Source organism: Sus scrofa, chromosome 13 (assembly GCF_054392235.1).
Source record: "Sus scrofa isolate SSC_HxYL_T2T_F1_AM1 chromosome 13, Sscrofa_HxYL_maternal_Yorkshire_Landrace_v2.0, whole genome shotgun sequence".
Lineage (NCBI taxonomy): Eukaryota > Metazoa > Chordata > Mammalia > Artiodactyla > Suidae > Sus > Sus scrofa.
Genome location: NC_139395.1, coordinates 43888891 through 43907212, shown reverse-complemented (window position 1 = coordinate 43907212; position 18322 = coordinate 43888891). Strand labels below are relative to the sequence as shown.

The following is an 18322-nucleotide window of genomic DNA, read 5'->3' as shown; positions in this document are numbered from 1 at the left end:
TGTTGCAGAAACCGCAAAAACCGTGGCAATGGAAGGAGACAAACAGCACTCAGAGATATGGAAAAGCAAGGTTTATTCAGCACAGGTGCGGGCTCAGAGGAGTCACCTCCAGAGTCTGAGCACCAGGTCTTTGGTCTCAGTAACTTTTATACACTACAAGGTCTTGATTTTCCCGTGTAAGCATCCCAGACCTCCCCCATCCCCAAGCAGACAGTGTTCCTCCCTAAGAAACTGAGCAAGCAAGGTTACAGAAGCGGAACTGATAAGCAAAGCTGGGTACATGATTAGCAGGGCTGCTGGCTTGGACAGACCGTTGTTACATTATTACAAGAAGGGTGGTATAGTGACAAGCATAGCTGGAAAGCCTTGCAGCTGCCTTCTTAGCCAAGGGGGGTTGTTCTTTAGTTAAAACTCCATTTCAGCATTGCCATGAGCTGTGGGGTAGGTGGCAGACCCGGCTGGGATCCAGCCTTGCTGTGGCTGTGGCGTAGGCTGGTGGCTACAGCTCTGATTGGACCACTAGCCTGGGAACCTCCATAGGCCGCGGGAGTGGCCCTAGGAAAGACAAAAAGACAAAAAAAAAAAAAAAAAAAAGATGGCTAATGAAATGCTCATAGCCTGGGAGTTCCCGTCCTGGCGCTGTGGTTAACGAATCCGACTAGGAACCATGAGGTTGCGGGTTCGGTCCCTGCCCTTGCTCAGTGGGTTAACGATCCGGCGTTGCCGTGAGCTGTGGTGTAGGTTGCCGACGCGGCTCGGATCCCGCGTTGCTGTGGCTCTGGTGTAGGCCGGTGGCTACAGCTCCGATTTGACCCCTAGCCTGGCGGCTCGGATCCCGCGTTGCTGTGGCTCTGGTGTAGGCCGGTGGCTACAGCTCCGATTTGACCCCTAGCCTGGGAACCTCCATATGCCGCGGGAGCGGCCCAAGAAATAGCAACAACAACAACAAAAGACAAAAAAAAAAAAAAAAAAGAAATGCTCATAGCCTAAATCTATTTGCTTTTCTGTATTATTCTGCCAGACAACTCCCCTCTTTCTCCATTTGAAATGTTGGGGTCATAACTGCTGACTAGACTAGCTAAGTCCTGTGAGGTAGAAAGGTGTTTCTAGATTAAATGGTGGGATCGGGCAGAGAGAAAAGAATGTGACCGGCGCAGACTAAAGTATCACATGTACTCTTCCTCTCCTCTCTTGTGTATAGTAGACATTACTAATACTAATGAATGCGTTCTGTTCTATTGAGTGTAGCCTCAGAGTGCTTTGCAACTTATAAATAGAAAATATAATAATATAAATCGGAATTGGGCAGAGAGTAGGATTAAGTTAGAGGCGGTGGTTCATTCATTAACGTAGTTTTTGAGCACTGATTTAAGCAGGTCGCTGTATTAAGCAAGAGGGATGAAAAGATACAACATTTGATTCAGCAGTGTATAATGCTTTTTATTTAGCTCCATATATACAAAAATATCAGTGCATGGAATCAACATAAAAATATTAATGAGCTATTTTACATTCTTTTTTCTTATCAAATCTTTGAAACAGGTGTATTTTGCACTTACACCATAAGTACAATTCACTCAAACTAGTCATATTTCAAGTTCTCGAAAGCCATACATGGACAGCACTGCTTTCAGGATCCCAGACATTTGATTTGTGGACACACACGTTCCCAGCGATTGCAAGGGTTAATTGAGAGCCGGCTGTCCCTAGGGACAAGAGGGAGAGGTGACGTAAGCTCTGTGGAGCGTGACGGGAGTCGTAGTCAGCGCCTATCTGCCTGTGGGGTCCGATGGGAGTTGTAGGCCGCGGCCCTGCGGAGCATGCCGGGAGTTGAAGTCCGCGCCATCCTGCGGCTGGGTTTGCGTATCATGGCCGCCCACGCCGCGCTCCGGTACTCTTCCGCTTGGCCACAGAAAGTTTCGGTTCTGCCCAGCAGTGGACCCACGAGCGTGTAAGTGCCCCGGGTGTTCGGCCGGACTCTGGGGGTACCTGAGCCGCTGTCGGCTCCGGAGCGGTAAACTTCCCTCGGGTGCGCCTTGTCACCTGTTGCCCTTACCCTCCCCGCCCATCCCGGGTCTTCCACAGACCCCGCCTGAGCCCGAGTTTTTGCCCAGAGGGCCTAGAAAGTACCTCGGGCCAGTTACTCTGACCCTGGAACCCAGACCGCCTCCGGTAATCAGTTAGAAAGACAGACCTTCCCCCCAACCCTCAACCCTCAAACACTAGTTCCAAGACCCTAGACTGCCGAGGAGCCCACCATGTGTGAGCTCATAACAAGTCTTGGAGTCTTTAAGCACGGGAGGGCAGGTCCCAAAGTTTCTGCCTGCATTGTCCAGGAGGCCGCTGATCTTAAGAATTGTACTTCCTGGCTCAGCTGAACCGGGACAGACAAGACCTTCACTTTGTGAGATTCCACGGATGTCCAGGTCTCTATCCTTCTCCCGTAAGGGTCGGTTTGTTCATCCCGGGCCATCCCCAGGCTACGGCCCATTCTCTTTACCCATTGACTCTTATGTTCGAGATAGCCCCTCGGTGACTGTTTCTGAGACATCTGTGGGTTGATGGATTGTGATGTGGCTGCACTGGCTAAAGTCTAGGCTGTTAAGAACCTAGGCTGGGGATGTAAGAGGAGGGCTGAATTTTTTTTTTTTTTTTTTTTAAGAAAAGTGTATGGGGTTGACACCTTAACCACGTGGCTCCCTGCTAGTGCACCGTGTCCTCTCATGTCTCTCCTCATTCTTCACAGTTTCATTGGCTGCCCTCTCCAGAAAAACAATAGAGTACTCTTTGAAACTGCCCGTGTTGGCCACAGCCTCTCTTCCCCTCCGCTTGTCTTACCACAGCAGTTTCCTTTCCCTGTAGAGAAATGGGTCAGGGGCTCTTTGAGGGCAGAGGATCAGGTCTTAATCTGCTCACTGTTCTCCTGCCACTTCCAGCCTTGTGGTCTCCTCTGCAACAAGCTTAACTCCCCTGCCATCTGCCTAATGCAGGTTGCTGGGTATTGCAGCCAGGGAAGATCTGTCACACTGAGGTTTTTCTGCTTTCAGTGGCTCCTACCCTGTGAAATGGGTCCCTGTTGAGTGGATTCCACTTGACCCTCTCTTTCTTGACACTTGCTCTTTACAGTTTATTGAACGCCCTGCACCACTTATGGGCCATTATTATATCATCTTGGAAATCAGAGTTTGTCGTCTCAGTGACGAGATGTGGCTTTCTTTGATTAAAAGGATTTGAAAAGGCTTTAGGAAAAAAATGTTCTGCTTCTATTAAAAATGTTCTTTCTGGAGTTCCCGTAGTGGCACAGTGGTTAATGAATCCGACTAGGAACCATGAGGTTGCGGGTTCAATCCCTGGCCTTGCTCAGTGGGTTAAGAATCTGGCGTTGCTGTGAGCTGTGGTGTAGGTTGGTGGCTAATTAGCTCTGATTAGACCCCTAGCCTGTGAACCTCCATATGCCTTGGGAAGCGGCCCTAGAAAGGGCAAAAAAGACAAAAAAATAAAAGTTCTTCCTTGTGTAGTGCTTCAGTAAGTTTTAAAATTTTTTGTTAATACTTTATTAGGAAAATCGTTAAACATATAGAATCATTGAAAGAATTGTATAGTGAGCATATGCTTACCTCTTCGATTCTACAATTAATATTTTACTCTGATTTTTTTTTATTTTGCTTCAGCGTCGATCCTCTAGCTGCTCCTTGGTTGGTCGTTGCTCCTCGTGGCTGGTTTTGGGACCAGGACTTTTAACTTGGTCCTTTTGGGGGAATATGGCCCTCCCCCCAGATGTTTGTGATAAGAGGAACCACCCAAAACAGCACAGGATCAGAGCAGCTGGTGACTTTGCCCCATGCTAGTCATCGAAACTGGGCTGCTGCCTCCAGAACATACTGTAGGCACTCAGGAAATGGCAGGTCCCCCTCTTCCCTTTAGAGGAGAGACTTGGCTAATGGGTAGCCTATGTTTTTTGGTGATTCCAAGGACAAGTTTGGTCACTGAAAACTAGAAAGTCTCTAAACCTGAGGTAGAGGGAGTGTGTTATCTAGCTGTGGTGCCATGGTGAAAACCACTGTAGGAAGTTAGTCTGGAGCCACATTCGGGAGCAGCCCAGGCAGCAGAGCAGGTAAGGACCATTAACCAGAGGCCACCTATGAGCAGAGATGAGTTGAATTTGGCCTTGTCAACATCTGCTCATCTCGTGGCTAGGTGTCACTGTCTTGCTCAGAAGGTAAACATATTTCCTCTCTGTGATCTCAATGCCAGATTTTTTTTTTTTTTTTAAGCTCTTGATTGCTACAAGAGCTTCTGTTTGAACAACTAAATAAATCAGTAGGTTGGGTATTGAACGGTTTCCATGGGTCTCTTTATCTTGCTGTTTTTAGATGTGTCACTGTACTCTCCATAAGAGCTTCAGCCTCAGAGCGCTTGGGCTCTCTGGCTCTTAGGAGATGAGGATGGCAGAACTGTACTCAGTTCGGCAGAAGGTGTATTTCCCTCTTTCTCACTTTGGAGCCAGTCAGCCTGCTGGTTTTAGTGACCACCACAGGTCTCCCATGGCGTTTGAAAGACACCAAGTGCCTATTTCTAACTGGGCCAGATCCTATTTGCAGGGATGAGGATGTGCGTGTCATTGTGTTTCTAAGGACCAACTTAGGGAGAATCTGTGGTCTGGGTATGATACTGTGGCCCTGTGGCTGGTCCCAGGGCCCAAAGGCGGGTCTGGCCAGCTATCTCAGGAGCCTAGGGTACTATACCCTGGGCCTTGGGCAGAAAACTGAGTTAGGGGAGCCCTTGGAATCCAGAATAAAAACCTGAAGGCAAAAGCGTTCCAAGCAAGCCATTAGGCTGGAGGGCTGGCCCAAAAGGAGAATCGCTATAAGAGGCTCAGGATAGTCTGACAATGAATCAGAGGTAGCAGCTTAATGTGGAGCTGGAAGGAACCTACATCCGTAGTACTTTTTCCAGGACATTTGCAGCCTGGGTCATGAGTAGGGAGGGGGCACTTAGAACCCTCACCTAGAGTTAGCCACTGAGAATGTCTTTTCACCTGTTCACCTTTCCACCTCCTCCCTGTAGGAAGGTAAATGGTAACCTTCCCATGCTGTACCTGAAAACACACACACACAGTAGGAAGAGGTCAAATAACTTCCCCAGTACAGATAGGCTAAAATTGCCTGAAAATAGTTTGAACTCAATGTACCATGTACCATGTTCAGTCATGGCACGATCTTTACTGCATTATTTGTTGCCTGATAGGACATGGAAATTTCACGAGATGAGTCTGACTCTGCATTCAGAGTAGGGGCCAAATTGACAAGACTCAGCTATGTGATTGATAACAGAGAAGACACTTTCCTTGCTTGTTGCCACCTCTAGGATGTTTTCTCTGGGCTTTCCATTGGCAAGACCTTAGCCATGCAGCCCCAGAGATGGATGTGTGGCTGCTTCTTGAGCAACTGCATGCCTTCCTAAGAAAGACAGTCAGCTTTCTCAAGGCCCAGAAGCAACATCTCACATCGAAAGTCCCTCTTGACCCTGCTCTCTTGGGGCAGCAGGCTAGAGTTGGGGCCAATTTTGTGTGTGTACCAAGGGAGTGACTAAGAAACCTGGAATTGTTGGTGGGAGGGAGGAGGCCATGAAAAGGTTCAAGAAGTGATGGCAGAGTCTCAAGTTTTCATTCCCTTTAAGAAAGGAAGATTGCAAGCAAGGAGTGTTTGGACCAGATGACCCAGGCCTGCAGTTGGCCGGTGCTTTCATTATAGGTCTTTAATTATAATTGGGTGGCTTAATGAGCCTTTGTTTACATGTGCTAAAATGTCGGCTTCCAAGCTGGCCTCTGACAAGCTCCGGAGCACTCTCCTAGGTGCTGCATTGAAGCCCTGGCAGGGCAGCCTGCCTGTCCACGGACTGCTTCAGTGCCGAGCCCCTGGACTCCAGGCCTTCAAAGCTGCAGGTACCAGCCAAGTGTCTCCCTTTCTATGGATGTAATCAGATAGATGTGGCTGGGTGTGCTGAACCAGGCCAGGGCAGTGGACTCTTGGGAAAGGCTTTCTGCTTTTGACTGGTCTGAACTGTCCTGTTAACATTTGATCCTAGTCAGGGTGGAATTGACACCTGCTATACACCTCCTTCTTCGGGATGTCAGGGAGGAGCCCAGCTCTAAGGGGCCCTGTCTGGTTCAGATCTTAGCTGTTGTGTTGGAACGAGTACGAAAAATTTGGTCAGCAGGGCAAGGTTGTCTTGCATGCCCCAAACCTCCTCCTCCTCCTCTGATCCTTCATTCCTTGTGTTGTTACTCAAATGCTGTTGTCGATGGGGGGGGGGCACAATGTGAGAGTTGTGAGTTGAGTGTTATTGGGGGCAAAATGTGGACTATAGCTTGGGAGACAGCGTCTCAAATAGCTCTGAGGTCCTGCCCCAAAGAGGAAGGGAGTCCATATTACATATTTTAGTCAAGGGGGCACGTGCAGTCGAGCATACATTTTGCTGCTAGTCAGGAAGAGCAGATGTCACTGTTGATAATGATTTTAGTACTTTTCTAGATAGGAGGAGATGCAAGAAATGGGTCATAAAATCTTCTCCTGGAAATAAATACCGTATGTAGGCCTGTTCTGCCAGTTTTCCCAGAGCACAGAGTGCCCCATTTCCTGATCTCCACCCTGAGCTCCTTTCGGGATGTGTTGAAGGTCAGCGCCTGCAGTGGCTAGTGGCGTCATTCTTGTGGAGGCAGACGGCAAGTGCCAATTCTTAGTTGGCACTGTTGCACCTGCCAGAGCCAGTTTTTGGACAACATTGTTATGAGTATTAGTCATTTTCACCAGAGTGTTAATAAGTTTACATGAGTCAGTGTCTTTGTATCTTAATTTGGGACTAAATTGCTGTCGCTATTGTTTATGGCATTAAGGGCATCTGGGCAGGTATAAGAGGGATTTGGAGGTCAGGGAAGTTCCTTTACCTCTAAGATAATACCTAGGCTGTGACTAGGAACTCAGACAATGGTCCCAGGTAATAAATAAGAATTTTTAAAAAATGCATTTAGGCCTTTTTTCCCTCTTTATCAGACATTCTGGGTAAACTTAAACCTAATTTTGAGTTGTTGGCAAGTGAATTCAAGGTTCCCCAAAGTTTTATAAAATGAATTTCTCTGGTGTTTGAAGAGCTTGCCAGAGACAGTGATGGAAGTTTTAACAGTTATGCAACAAGCACCCTTGGATTCACGGAAGTGATTTGAACTTTGAAGACCTTGCAAGTCCTGGAGCCTTTGCCTCATTGCTGAAGTGTCCATGATGATGGCTGTAGCCTTGTGGACAGAAGCAATCTCTGATGTCTCCTGAGTTAGAAGAGCAGTTTGTCAGTGTGCTATAGAGGTCAGGATTGCACTGGTTCATGCCAGAAGTCTGTGATCCCTGTGGTATAATAAGAAATACATATTTGGTCTCTGTCCCTGGTTCCTGGCAAAGAGCTACTAAACTCTTAGAATTTCCTGAGTCATTAGCAGTGTCTTTTGTTATTCATAACAAGCCCCTTTCAACCATTAGTAAGTTTATGCTAATAAGATAAATCAGGATAGATAGCTTCTGGCTGGATAAATAGCTTTTGGCTGAGGGCTGGTTGCCAGAGGACCCAACTATAGGATTAGAAGGTTGAGACCTCTGGGGAGTGGAGAGGCGCTGAGGATGGCCAGCGATTTAATCAGACATGCCTATGTAATGAAACTTCCATGAAAACCTCTAAATGGGGATTCTGAGAACTTTTGTGTCAAAGAACACATTGAACTGCTGGAGGGAGCAGAGCCCCGAGGGTGTGGAGCTCCACATGCCCCCCCCCCCCACATTCCCCTTCCCCATAACTCTGTGCATCTCTTCCATTTGGTTGTTGCTGAATTGTATCCTTTAAAATAAACCAGTAATGGTAAAATGTTTCCCCAAGTGTTGTGAGCCATTCCAGCAAGTTATCCAACCTGAGGGGGGATTGTGGGAACCCTGGTTTACAGCTGGTTGGTCAGAAGTACAGGTAGCAACCTGGGACTTTTGACTAGCGTCGAAAGCCTGGGCAGTCTTGTGGACTGAGCCCTTAACCTGTGGCGTCTGCCCTGGCTCCAGGTAGTTAGTGTCAGCATTGGGTTCAGTGGTGTCAACTGGATATCCATGTAGAAAAAAGCCACACATTTGGTGTCAGAATGTTATGAGTAAAAAATAGCTCATCCCTAAACCAAAGGGTGAGCTTATCAAGAGACAGAAGGAAGCTGACCATGGAGTGAAGAGAGACAGTTTCCCATTCTGGGTCTTTTGAAGGTTAATAGTGACCTCAGACCTAGGACGAGGGAGATTGAAATGCTTAAATTGTCCTTTGCAAGTCCATGAGAATAGCATTCCTGTGGTGACCATTTGTTTCCTGAAACCCTTTGAGATGGTGACCCAGAGCTCTGGTGGGAAAGCCCAGTGTGACCTGCAGGCCAGCAAGCCGGTTTCTCAGGGCTCATTACCTTGATGGTGATGCAGGCTCTTTAGAAAATCAACTTGTATAATCAGCAGGTGGCCATAGCTTACCCTGGGACCTGGGACCTTGGCCTTGGCTGAGGAAGGTCCCCCCCCTAAGGTTCAGGCACAGAAGACCTCCTGGGATCGGGCTGACACTTGCAGCTTCACCAAAGTGCCAAGAAGTCCTGAAGGGGCATATTTCTGTCTGCTTAGGCTCATCTTGCCAGATGCCAGTTTGCTTTGCAGACACTGTCTTCCTCATGCCAGGCTCCAAAGAGGGCTGGTTTCTAGGAAATTCAGCTGGTCATATAGCTCATGCATTGTCCCAGCCCAACCCTTGTAAGATAACCTGTAACAGCCTCAGAATCTGTTGTTGTTAGCACTTCCTTTCCAAATTCTGCTGTCTGGCACATGTGAGTCTCACCCTAGTTTCAGGTAAGTGTGCACACAGACGTGGTAGGCTTTGTTCAAGGACTCATGGAGTGTAGGTCATCTTCTTCCAAGATTATTTCTTCCTGAGGCTACAAGGCTCTCTGTTGACCCTACTCAGATATGAGGAATTCAGGTAGAGAAGTGCCCTCCACCCTGGCATCCTTTCTTCCTCCTCTGGTCTCTTTGATGACCTCCTGCTCAATTTTTAGGCCTCTCCCAACTCGGTCGTCATCACAGAGTGTCCATCACCCTCTCCCTTTCCCAAGCTGCATGAATGTTTCCTTCATTGAGTCTCATTGTGTCTTCCTAAATTCGTCACGCTGCTATTTTGTTGTTGAGATATAATTTACGTATGTGACTTTTGACAAATTTGTTTGTCCAATATATTCAGTCGTGTAATCACCACCATAATCAAGACATAGAACCCAGAGTTCCCACTGTGGCACAGTGTGTTAAGAATCTGACTACAGTGGCTCAGGTTGCTATGGAGGCATGGGTTTGATCCCTGGCCTAGGACAGTGGGTTAAAGGATCTGGTGTTGCTGCAACTGTGGTGTAGCTTGCAGCTGTGGCTCCTCGTCAGTCCCTGGCCTGGGAACTTCCATATGCCATGGATGCAGTGGTTTAAAAAAAAAAAAAGACGGAACATAATTGCTCCCCGTCCAAATTTCTGCATACTTTCTTCTAGTGAAATCCTCCCTTCCCCCTCAGCCATGGCAACTGAGAGTCTGGTTTCTTCCCAGTGTTTTACCTTTGCAAGAATAGCATGCAGATAGAACACATGTCTGGGTGTTTTTTTTGTCTTCTTGGTGCACAGCCGAGCTCCTCCAGGGCCAGACAGTACCTTGTGTGCCCAGGCTACACATAGTGGGCACTTGACAGTGTGGTGTGGGGGCAGCTGTGTATTGTCGGTGATGATCCTTGTTTCTTTCCTCCTCACTGGGAGGAGCCAAGTGTCTGCCCAGGCAGCAGAACCCCTGCAGAAATCTGGCCAGGCCTGGGCTCCCTGCTCTGGCTCTGTGTTCAGCAGCTGACCTAGAGAGCTGCCTGGGGCTGGGCACACTGGCTTCTGCTAAACCGATCTCATCCTCAGTTTGGTGTCTGTGATAGTCAGGATGCAGCACTTGCTAGGGGCTGTGACTCTCTGGGGATCCATGTCACAAATTACTGAGAGTGTGTACAGGTGTGTGCCTCTCTAGTTCCTCCTAGGTCAGAGAGGCCCTCTTTGGGCCTTGTTTTCACTGAGTCACAGCTGCACTAGCTTTTGAGTTAAAAATAGGACTAGACATACCTGCACCATGACAGGCCCTGCCTGGGCCTCGGGCTGACGCTAGAGTGTTGTGTAAATATTTGGAGGAACTTGAGGTTGGTGACCAGTTCTCCTCCTGGATCCTCGTGCCTGGTATCCTGGAGCAGCAAAGGGAAGAGAGTGGTGGGGGAGTGAGGGCCAGCTCACGCTTGAAACACTCAGGGGGTTGGTGGCACATTTGAGAGGTGCTGGAGTTCAGGGTGGTGCCTAGAAGTCCGTGAAATGGTTGGTCATTTGCTGTGGTAACAGTGGCTCCCTTGTAGAGCCACAGAGTTTGAAATCAAACTCCCTACTGGCCTGTGGCCTTAGACAAGTTACGAGGCTTCTCTGAACACTGTCTCCCCTCTAGGGTGCTGGTGAGGATTAAGATGACCACGTGTGTAAAGCATAGACAGGTCCGGTGCACAGTAGGCCCTCATCTAGGGCTGGCTACTATGGCAACCACTAGTCTTGGCCAATCATTAGGACTTTGGCCAACAAACATTACGACTTTCTGTTGGCCATCTAAGGAAAGAGTTAGGGCCTCTGGAAGGAGGATAGGGTGGTGTCCAAATTCGTGTCCAGACCTCCATCCGATGCTACTCCTGTCTCCTCCTCTCTCTTGGTCTCCAGCCACCACTGTGTCCTTAAATCACTTCAGCAGCTGCCCACGTAGCGCTAGTAACTCAGGACTTAACAGCCATGTGAGGGTTGTAACGAGCCTAAAATAGAGACGTGGCCCTTGTCTGGTCCTGAGGGCTGCGCCCGCCCTGGATAGCAGGCCCAGGGGTTTCTGCCCTCCCAGGCTGAGCCCAACGCTGGACTAGGCGGCTGGAGGCTACAGACCTCCCCTAGAGGCAAGCCAAGCTCTCCTTGGTCCGGAAGCCCTGAGGGTAGGTGTCCTCAGCCTCTCGGCTCTACCTCCCAGCCAAAGGTTACCTGCTATTCCTCAGAGAAAGCAAAGCTGGGGGTTGGGGGGGGTGGTCTGAAGGAGGTGGGTCCCATGTGGCCACACCTTGGGCTTAGTAAGCTGGCGAGCACTAGTTCTGGCCTTGATCTTGGGGGTAGGGGGTGCCCCTGGGAGGCATTTTGAAGGTAGAAAGTGAGGTGACCTTAAGAGGGTAACTGGGAGGGGAGCACAGAATGAATAGGCCATTATGTTGTTTGATTGATCTTGGTTCTTTTTTAGCCCCAAACCAGGTCATTGTGTCTGAATGTAAGTGTATCAGAGTCGCCCACAGAGCCAGAGCCTCAGAGCAAGGTCAAACCCTTCCCTCTAAGGGAAGATGTCCGGATGGGGTGACTTTGTGCCCAGAGCAGTGTCCTTCTCCCGCTGTCTTTAAACCATGTATGTGACCACTTCTTCCATGGCCGCCTCCTCCTCCTCATGCAGGTGCCACCATGGAGTCTGACCTCTGCTGAGTGGCCCTTGGCAGGAGGCACACAGCCAGGAAAGGCGGCCCCGGCCGGTCACGGTCACCATGGCGTCCAGCAGTGTGGAGAGCCAGCTGCAGAGAATCATCCGCGATCTGCAAGGTACGGCTTAGCTGCAGGCACACTGAGCTGGGTTTTGAGAGAGCTGTGGCCATCCTTTTGCTGTTGCCAGCTGAAATGCAGCCAGGTGATCTGTGTTTACACCAAGAGCAATTGGAGCCCTCGGGACACATCATACTGAAATATTTGGGGCTCAGATGTCCGCCCTGTGTAAGGCTGGGAGAGCTTGCCTGGCCCTCTTCTCAGGCACTGTAAAGACACTTTGTAAACAAAATCAAATATCCTTTTCTGAGCCTGGGTCTGATTTCAGTGTGTGTGTGTGTGTGTGTGTGTGTGTGTGTGTCTTTTCAAGCCACCGTGAAGTCTTTGAATTGTGAACCTCTGTGTGTGTGTGTGTGTGTGTGTGTGTGTGTCTGTCTGTCTGTCTTTTCAAGCCACCGTGAAGTCTTTGAATTGTGAACCTGTGTGTGTGTGTGTGTGTGTGTATCTTTTCAAGCCACCGTGAAGTCTTTGAATTGTGAACCTCTGGATGGTGGTGGAGTTGGCTCATTTAGGAAGGAATATCTTTCCTCCCCCTGAGCAGGAAGATGAGATGCCCATCTTTCTTGTTTTGCTGTTCTGGTCCTGGGCGGTGAATTGCCTGTCACCCATGACTCACTCCAGTTCTGGGCCTGCTGCCTCCTGGATGTCCCTGAGCTCAGCGTTGCCCAGTGGGAGAGACTAACTTGTGGGCCTCATCTCACTGGACAAAGGGAAGGCCAGATGAGGGGCTGCATGTGAAGAGAGCAGGCTCAGGAGGAAGAGGCTGTGTTCCCTACTTGCTGCAGGGTACAGGGCCCAGGTTCACCCTTTTAGGTGACATACCCAGGGTCAGAGTTTTTACAAATTTTCCATCCCCTGCAGATCACCAGGACAGGTCATATAAGCCTCTCTGGAGTGCCAGCACATTTGTTGCAACACGATCTGAAGGTGACCCCTTCCACCTATCACAGGGACCACAGTGACTCCCCTGACAGACTCAAGGCCCAGGTTCCTAGTGGCTCAGATACAGCAGTAACCACCTGCAGTTGCTATCCCTGGGCTAATGGATGCCATGGCCACCCTCATTCTGAAGGTCAAAAATCACTTTCGCAGGGTTATCTATTTAGATAGCACTTTGGACCTCTAGTAGCTCATAATTACATGGCATTTCATGTGTGCCAGGCATGAGCCTCACAAACAGTAACTCACTGAGTTCTTGTGTTTGGTCCTGTGAGGCAAGGTCCATTATAATTCCCATTTTGCAGAAGGCACAGGGAGGTTAAGAGAATTGCCTAAAGTCAGAGCCTGGGTTTGCACATGTGCCTGGTGCCAGAGTCTGTGCCCTTAATTACACCAGTCTACTTCCAGCTAAAATAAGAGAGGGCTTCTTTCTTTTTGAGACCACACACACACACATACACACACACACACACACACACACACACACCCCACACACACACAGAAAGTAAAATGACATTCATGCAAATATGACTTTGCCCCAGTCTTCAGAGGTTTCCTTGCCAAGTAGGCAATCTCCTTGGTTTTAGTCTCTGGTTCTCAAGCATGACTCTGGGACCTCAAGGTCCTTGTTGGAGAGAAAAGAGGGGAGGAGGAGCCCGTGGCAGGGCTCTTGGTCCATGGAGGAGCACAGGCATCAGCCTTTGTTCAGGTGCCCTTTTCATGTACTAGCCTTGTCTGTCATCCCCCACATCCCAGGGTCACCTCATTGTCCTCTACTCAGCCCTCAGAGCAATTTAGTGGGACTTTTTAAAAGTACCACTTTCTCAAGACCCTTTCCTTTTGTGTCGGTGATTATCAGAGATTAGAGCTGGAAATTTCATATTCTGTATCCGAGGCTCCTTTTTTCAAAATTTTAGAAGTTCCTGAGGGTGGGCAGGGTAGAAGGCTCTGTGTGCTTAGTGGTCCCTAGCCCCTGGCTCTCAGTGCCAGCCACAGCAAACACTTGTAAGAATCAATCCCAAGAGCATGTCTTTGCCGTTTGCTCACCCTGGTCTGGGAGGTCAGTGTTGATTAAATCTTAGCAGCTCAGGCTCAGCATCATCCTGGACGGGTCTGCTTTCTAACCAGAGTCAAGAGCAGATTAGACCAAGGCTCCTTTTCTTTCAAGAATTGTCAGAGAAGATAATTTTGTCCAGCATGTTCCAGCCATCTCAGATGGGGACATTTTTCCTAGTAGCTCAACTAAACCCAGCTTCTGACAGTCCTTCTGTTCCCCCAGGGCTGTGAATGAGAGTCAAAGGAGGCTTTTCCTCTTTTTATGCACTGAGAAGTAAATCATCTTGGAAGTTAAGAGTTGAGCTCTGGAGTCAGAAAGCCCTTGAGAAAACCAAAGTTCCCATTCCACCTTTGCTGTCTGCCACCCATGATCTTTGGCCAAGTGCCCCAACCTCTCCGTGAATTTCTCATCTGTAAAGCAGGCACGATAATACCAGCCTTTGTCAGCTCTACCTTGTACTTTTTTTTTTCCACATCATAACAGCTCTGAATTCGGATCCTCTTAAAATCAGTTGCATCTTAGATTTGTTGAAATAAAGCAATTCCTGCCTCGTAGTGCTCTATTGAATGAGAAAGACACACAGAGGCCTGGCCCCTAGCTGGCACTCATTTAACGGAAGCAGGCAGTGAAGTTCTTGGCATCGTCATCGTGACCACTGTTTGCACATTCTGAGTCCTCTGGAAGCCTGGACTTCCCTGTACTGAGCAGTAGGGTTACAGTGAAAAACAAGAAATGGAGCCAGAATAGAGAATAAAGCTCTCAGGGGTCAGTATGTAGGGGACTGAATGATTTCTCTACACTGCAAATGTTTGTTGACCAAATACTGCTTGCAAAGTACAAGGCCTGTGTGGTGGGCCTACAGGGATGACCAAAAAGTGTGCACAGTCAGCGAGCTGTTACAAAGTACCTATGGGCTCTCAGGACATCCTGGCACCTTCTGACTTGGGGTTCCAGCCCATGGCTGTTTCTGTAGCACTCCCCGTTACCACAGTGCTTTGCCATCATGGACCACTTACTGCCCGTGCTTCCTGGGGTCATTCTCCTGCTCTCTCTGGCCAGTCTCCATCCGGTTACATGTTCCTTTTTGTTGTCTTAAAGATGCTGTGACAGAACTAAGCAGAGAATTTAAAGATGCAGGGGAACCCATCACAGATGACAGCACCAGCTTGCATAAGTTCTCTTATAAACTTGAGTATCTCCTTCAAGTAAGTGACTCCCATCATGTGTTGATTTCTGCTCTTTTGTCTCTTATCTTCCTCTTGGCTGCCTCATCAGCATCTAGGGGAGCCACCGAACCCTCCTAGTTAGACTAAAGGTCAGAGCCCTCCCCCACCTCTAAGTGCGATCCTCTGGGGAGTCGGAATGTTGCTCCTCAGGATGGTTTTGGGAATTGAGAGCATTCTTTAGAGATTTAGGTCATCTTAAGACACGTCCCAAGGTCTCTGTATAGCAGGGATCTTAATTTTGGGGCAGTCACATGCCCCATTGGCGGTCCGGTGAAAGCTTTGGAATCTCTCCCCAAATGTGTGCATACACACCCAATCACACGTTTTCGAGGAGGGTGTGGACCCTCTGAAGATCATCCAGAGGCCCCTGTTCTAGAGGCTTGCTCCTCAAAGTGTGCTCCATAGAGGAGCAGCATCAGTATCTCCTGGGAGCAGGTCAGAGGTACACTCAGGGTTCCCACCTTGACCTGTTGATCAGCATCTCTGAGGTCAGCCTAGGAAGTTTTAACGTGTTCACAGTGTGATGTTCATGTCTGCTTGGTTTAAGAAGCACAGATCTAGGGAACTCTGCAGATGTGAAAAAATACAGGCAACTACAATAGACAAGAAGGGAATAGGCCAGAGTGTTGACAGAAGTTATCTCAGGGTCTTGATATTAGGCATTACAATTTTTTCTTTTCTTTTCACTTTTTTGTTTTATTCAGATGTCCTAACCATATATGCAAGTCTTTTATAGTCAGAAAAAGTGGTGTAAAACATCATGTTATAGGGAGATAAACTTCTGTCATTTTGAACACCGTAAGCTTGCAGTGTCACCTCCCACCAAAGCTGGGGGAGGTGTCTCAGGGCTTGAAGACTCACCTTTCACATGCCTTTCAGCTGGTTCTCTTATTTTACGTTGTGAAAGTATTTATGGATCTTTTTTTTTTCTCAGCTCATTTGGTTTTGGATTTGAAATGACTCATTGCTGACATTTATTTGCATTTATTCTATGTATATTAAAACAGTATTGAAACTTGAGTTAAGTAACTGAGATAAAATGTCACTGACACATTTCCCTACATTGAGACATCCTTATTATTCATGTTGCCCTTGAGACTTTCCACTTGCGTTTCTTTACCATGTGTTAATAGCACCTTCGGTGTCTTCCACCAAACCCTATGCACAGAGGTCCCCTCAAGGGATAAATCTTTGGGGGGCCAGTTATCCCTGAATCCCACTAGTTGGATGACCTTGAGCTAGTTACTTAACCTTACCTGTAAATCGGCAACTTAAACACCCTCATTCATCAATAAATAAAAATAATGCCGATAAAGGGCCTCTCCCCATGCCGGGCAACCTAGATGCTGTTGTTATAATTCGTCATTTAAATGGTGGGATCAACAGCAGTGGGTTTTGGATGTCTTCTCTCTTTCCCTGCCCAGTTCGATCAGAAGGAGAAGGCCACCCTCCTGGGCAACAAGAAGGACTACTGGGATTACTTCTGTGCTTGCCTGGCCAAGGTGAAGGGAGCCAATGACGGGATCCGATTCGTCAAGTCTATTTCAGAGGTAAGTGGAGCAGCCGAGGACCTCACCTCTTCCCCTTGGCTGCCTTAAGCCTCTCTTGCAGAGCAGCCGAGCGAGGAGGTGAGGGTTTACGGGTAGTAAGCAAGTAAAGAGATCCAGTCCAGGTCTGTGCAGTGCCCGTGTTAGCTCAGGGAAGCCTCGTAGATGAGCGTTCACCCAGCCAAGGAATGGCTTGATCCTACTCCACACATAACGGGGGGCTGTTCACACTCTCTGCTCGTGGTGTCCCTCAGGTGTAAGGACACCTTCACCTTTCTCAAAAAAAATCGGTTTCTTAGATAAAATCCTTAGAGTTGGCTCGGATACTTTCCCTACAATTTGTCCTGGAAAGTTGGATTTGAAATAAACAGAATGATGTGGGCTGTTGAGAGACATTTCTTAAAATGCTGACATGCTAAGCAGCTTCCTACATTAAGTTCTGAGCCCCGTGGGAGCAGAATGCCATGGCTTTGCTATTTTACAAAACTCCAGATAACAACACTGTCTCCCGCTGTCTCTCACTTACTCATCAGTCTAGTCCAACAGTGAGTAAAGAACTTAGCATATTAGGGAGCAAGTAACCCTTTACATTTGAATTTTACATTTACATTTACATTTGGGGCAGGAGACCTAAGGTGTTTCTACATTTCCTCTTTTGTTCCAGTATCTCACCCTTTAGAGTTGGCAGCCACAGGCTCAGGTGCTCTGGGAAGTACTCCCAGCCATCCCAGCTGTAGCTGGTGGGTTTTTCCTTGTGGGGAATGATGGTGTCAGGCATGTGGACATTGAGGCCTGGGCATTTTCCACCAGCTGCACCTTCTGACAGCTGAGAAAATGAGAAAAGATCATGGCTCAGAGGAGTTTGTTCTGTAAATTTCTTTAACATCCAGGTAGGACAGGCAGGTCCTGTGAGGTCTTGCCTGGTGGGACACTCAGGTGCATGACTAATGTATCATAAATCGCTGTCGCCCTCCTCTCCTTCAGTCCGGGGGAGGTTCTCATTATGTCTCTCTTCTCCTCCTCAGAGCAGCTAAAGCCTTTGGCTTTGTGACTTTGGACAGCTGAAGTCTGGAAATAAATTTAGTCTATTCCTCACGCCCCAGGGTTATGAAATGCTTAGATCTGCTTTTTTGGTAGTTTCCCCTTCTTTTCTCATAATGCAGTCAGACGTTCAGACAGTGTAAGACCAGGGAAACTGACTTCCAGAAGCAAAAAGCATTCCCTGCTTGCACAAACACTGGGTTTTTGGTGGCTGGCATAGGCTCCCCTTCCCAGAGGGTCCAGTCGTTCCATCTCTGTTGAAGACACTGCCCTCCAGGGCACCTCTGGGTGGAATGGCTTGGACTGTCACTAGACCAGATGGGCTGCTGGAGACTTGGGTTAAGTTTAATAATCAAGTGCCATCTGGGCCTACAAACCAGAAGGTAAAAGTTAATGGAAAAGAAGCATTGCTGGGCCACTTAGTCCTGTTTGGGGTGGGAAGCAGCTGTTTGGACTCAGTCCAAGGCTCTAATCAGCCATTTCTAAAGGTCCACGGTGGCTTGATCTGGATGACTTGCATTTTACCATGATGGACAGGGTTTGGAATTGGGGTGCAGCTTGGCACCAGGCCCCTGACGCAGTGGTCTGTCTTTTGCTGCCGTTGTATCTATCTCCATATAGTGTGACGAGCTTTGATGAGATGCTAAAGGAATTAAGGAATTGGATAATGAAGGTGGACCCATGATCTCAAAAAGTTCTTCAAAAAAGGCCGTGTTCCCCTGTGGCGCAGCAGGCGAAGGATCTGGTGTCGTCACTGCTGTTGTGTGGGTTCCATCCTTGGCCTGG

The 18322-nt window shown here is 48.3% G+C and overlaps 1 protein-coding gene across 12 annotated transcripts in view; it reads left to right on the top strand.

Moving 5' to 3' along the window:
- Window positions 1-1855: 1855 nt before the first annotated feature.
- The window catches only part of FYCO1 (FYVE and coiled-coil domain autophagy adaptor 1), a 79770-nt gene continuing 63303 nt past the window's right edge, over window positions 1856-18322 (top strand). For 6 of the 12 annotated variants that reach the window (XR_014822214.1, XR_014822218.1, XR_014822216.1 and 3 more), the window contains exons 1-4: window positions 1856-1951; window positions 11584-11726; window positions 14821-14927; window positions 16373-16498. Coding sequence is in view for 4 of the 12 variants with exons in the window: in XM_021068193.2 (XP_020923852.1) it covers window positions 11672-11726; window positions 14821-14927; window positions 16373-16498 (288 nt within the window). In the remaining 8 variants the exon portion in view is untranslated. Of the gene's footprint in view, window positions 2173-5805; window positions 5945-10823; window positions 11084-11583; window positions 11727-14820; window positions 14928-16372; window positions 16499-18322 lie in introns of those variants that run through there. The other 6 variants (XR_014822215.1, XM_021068198.2, XM_084986526.1 and 3 more) reach the window with 5 other exon arrangements.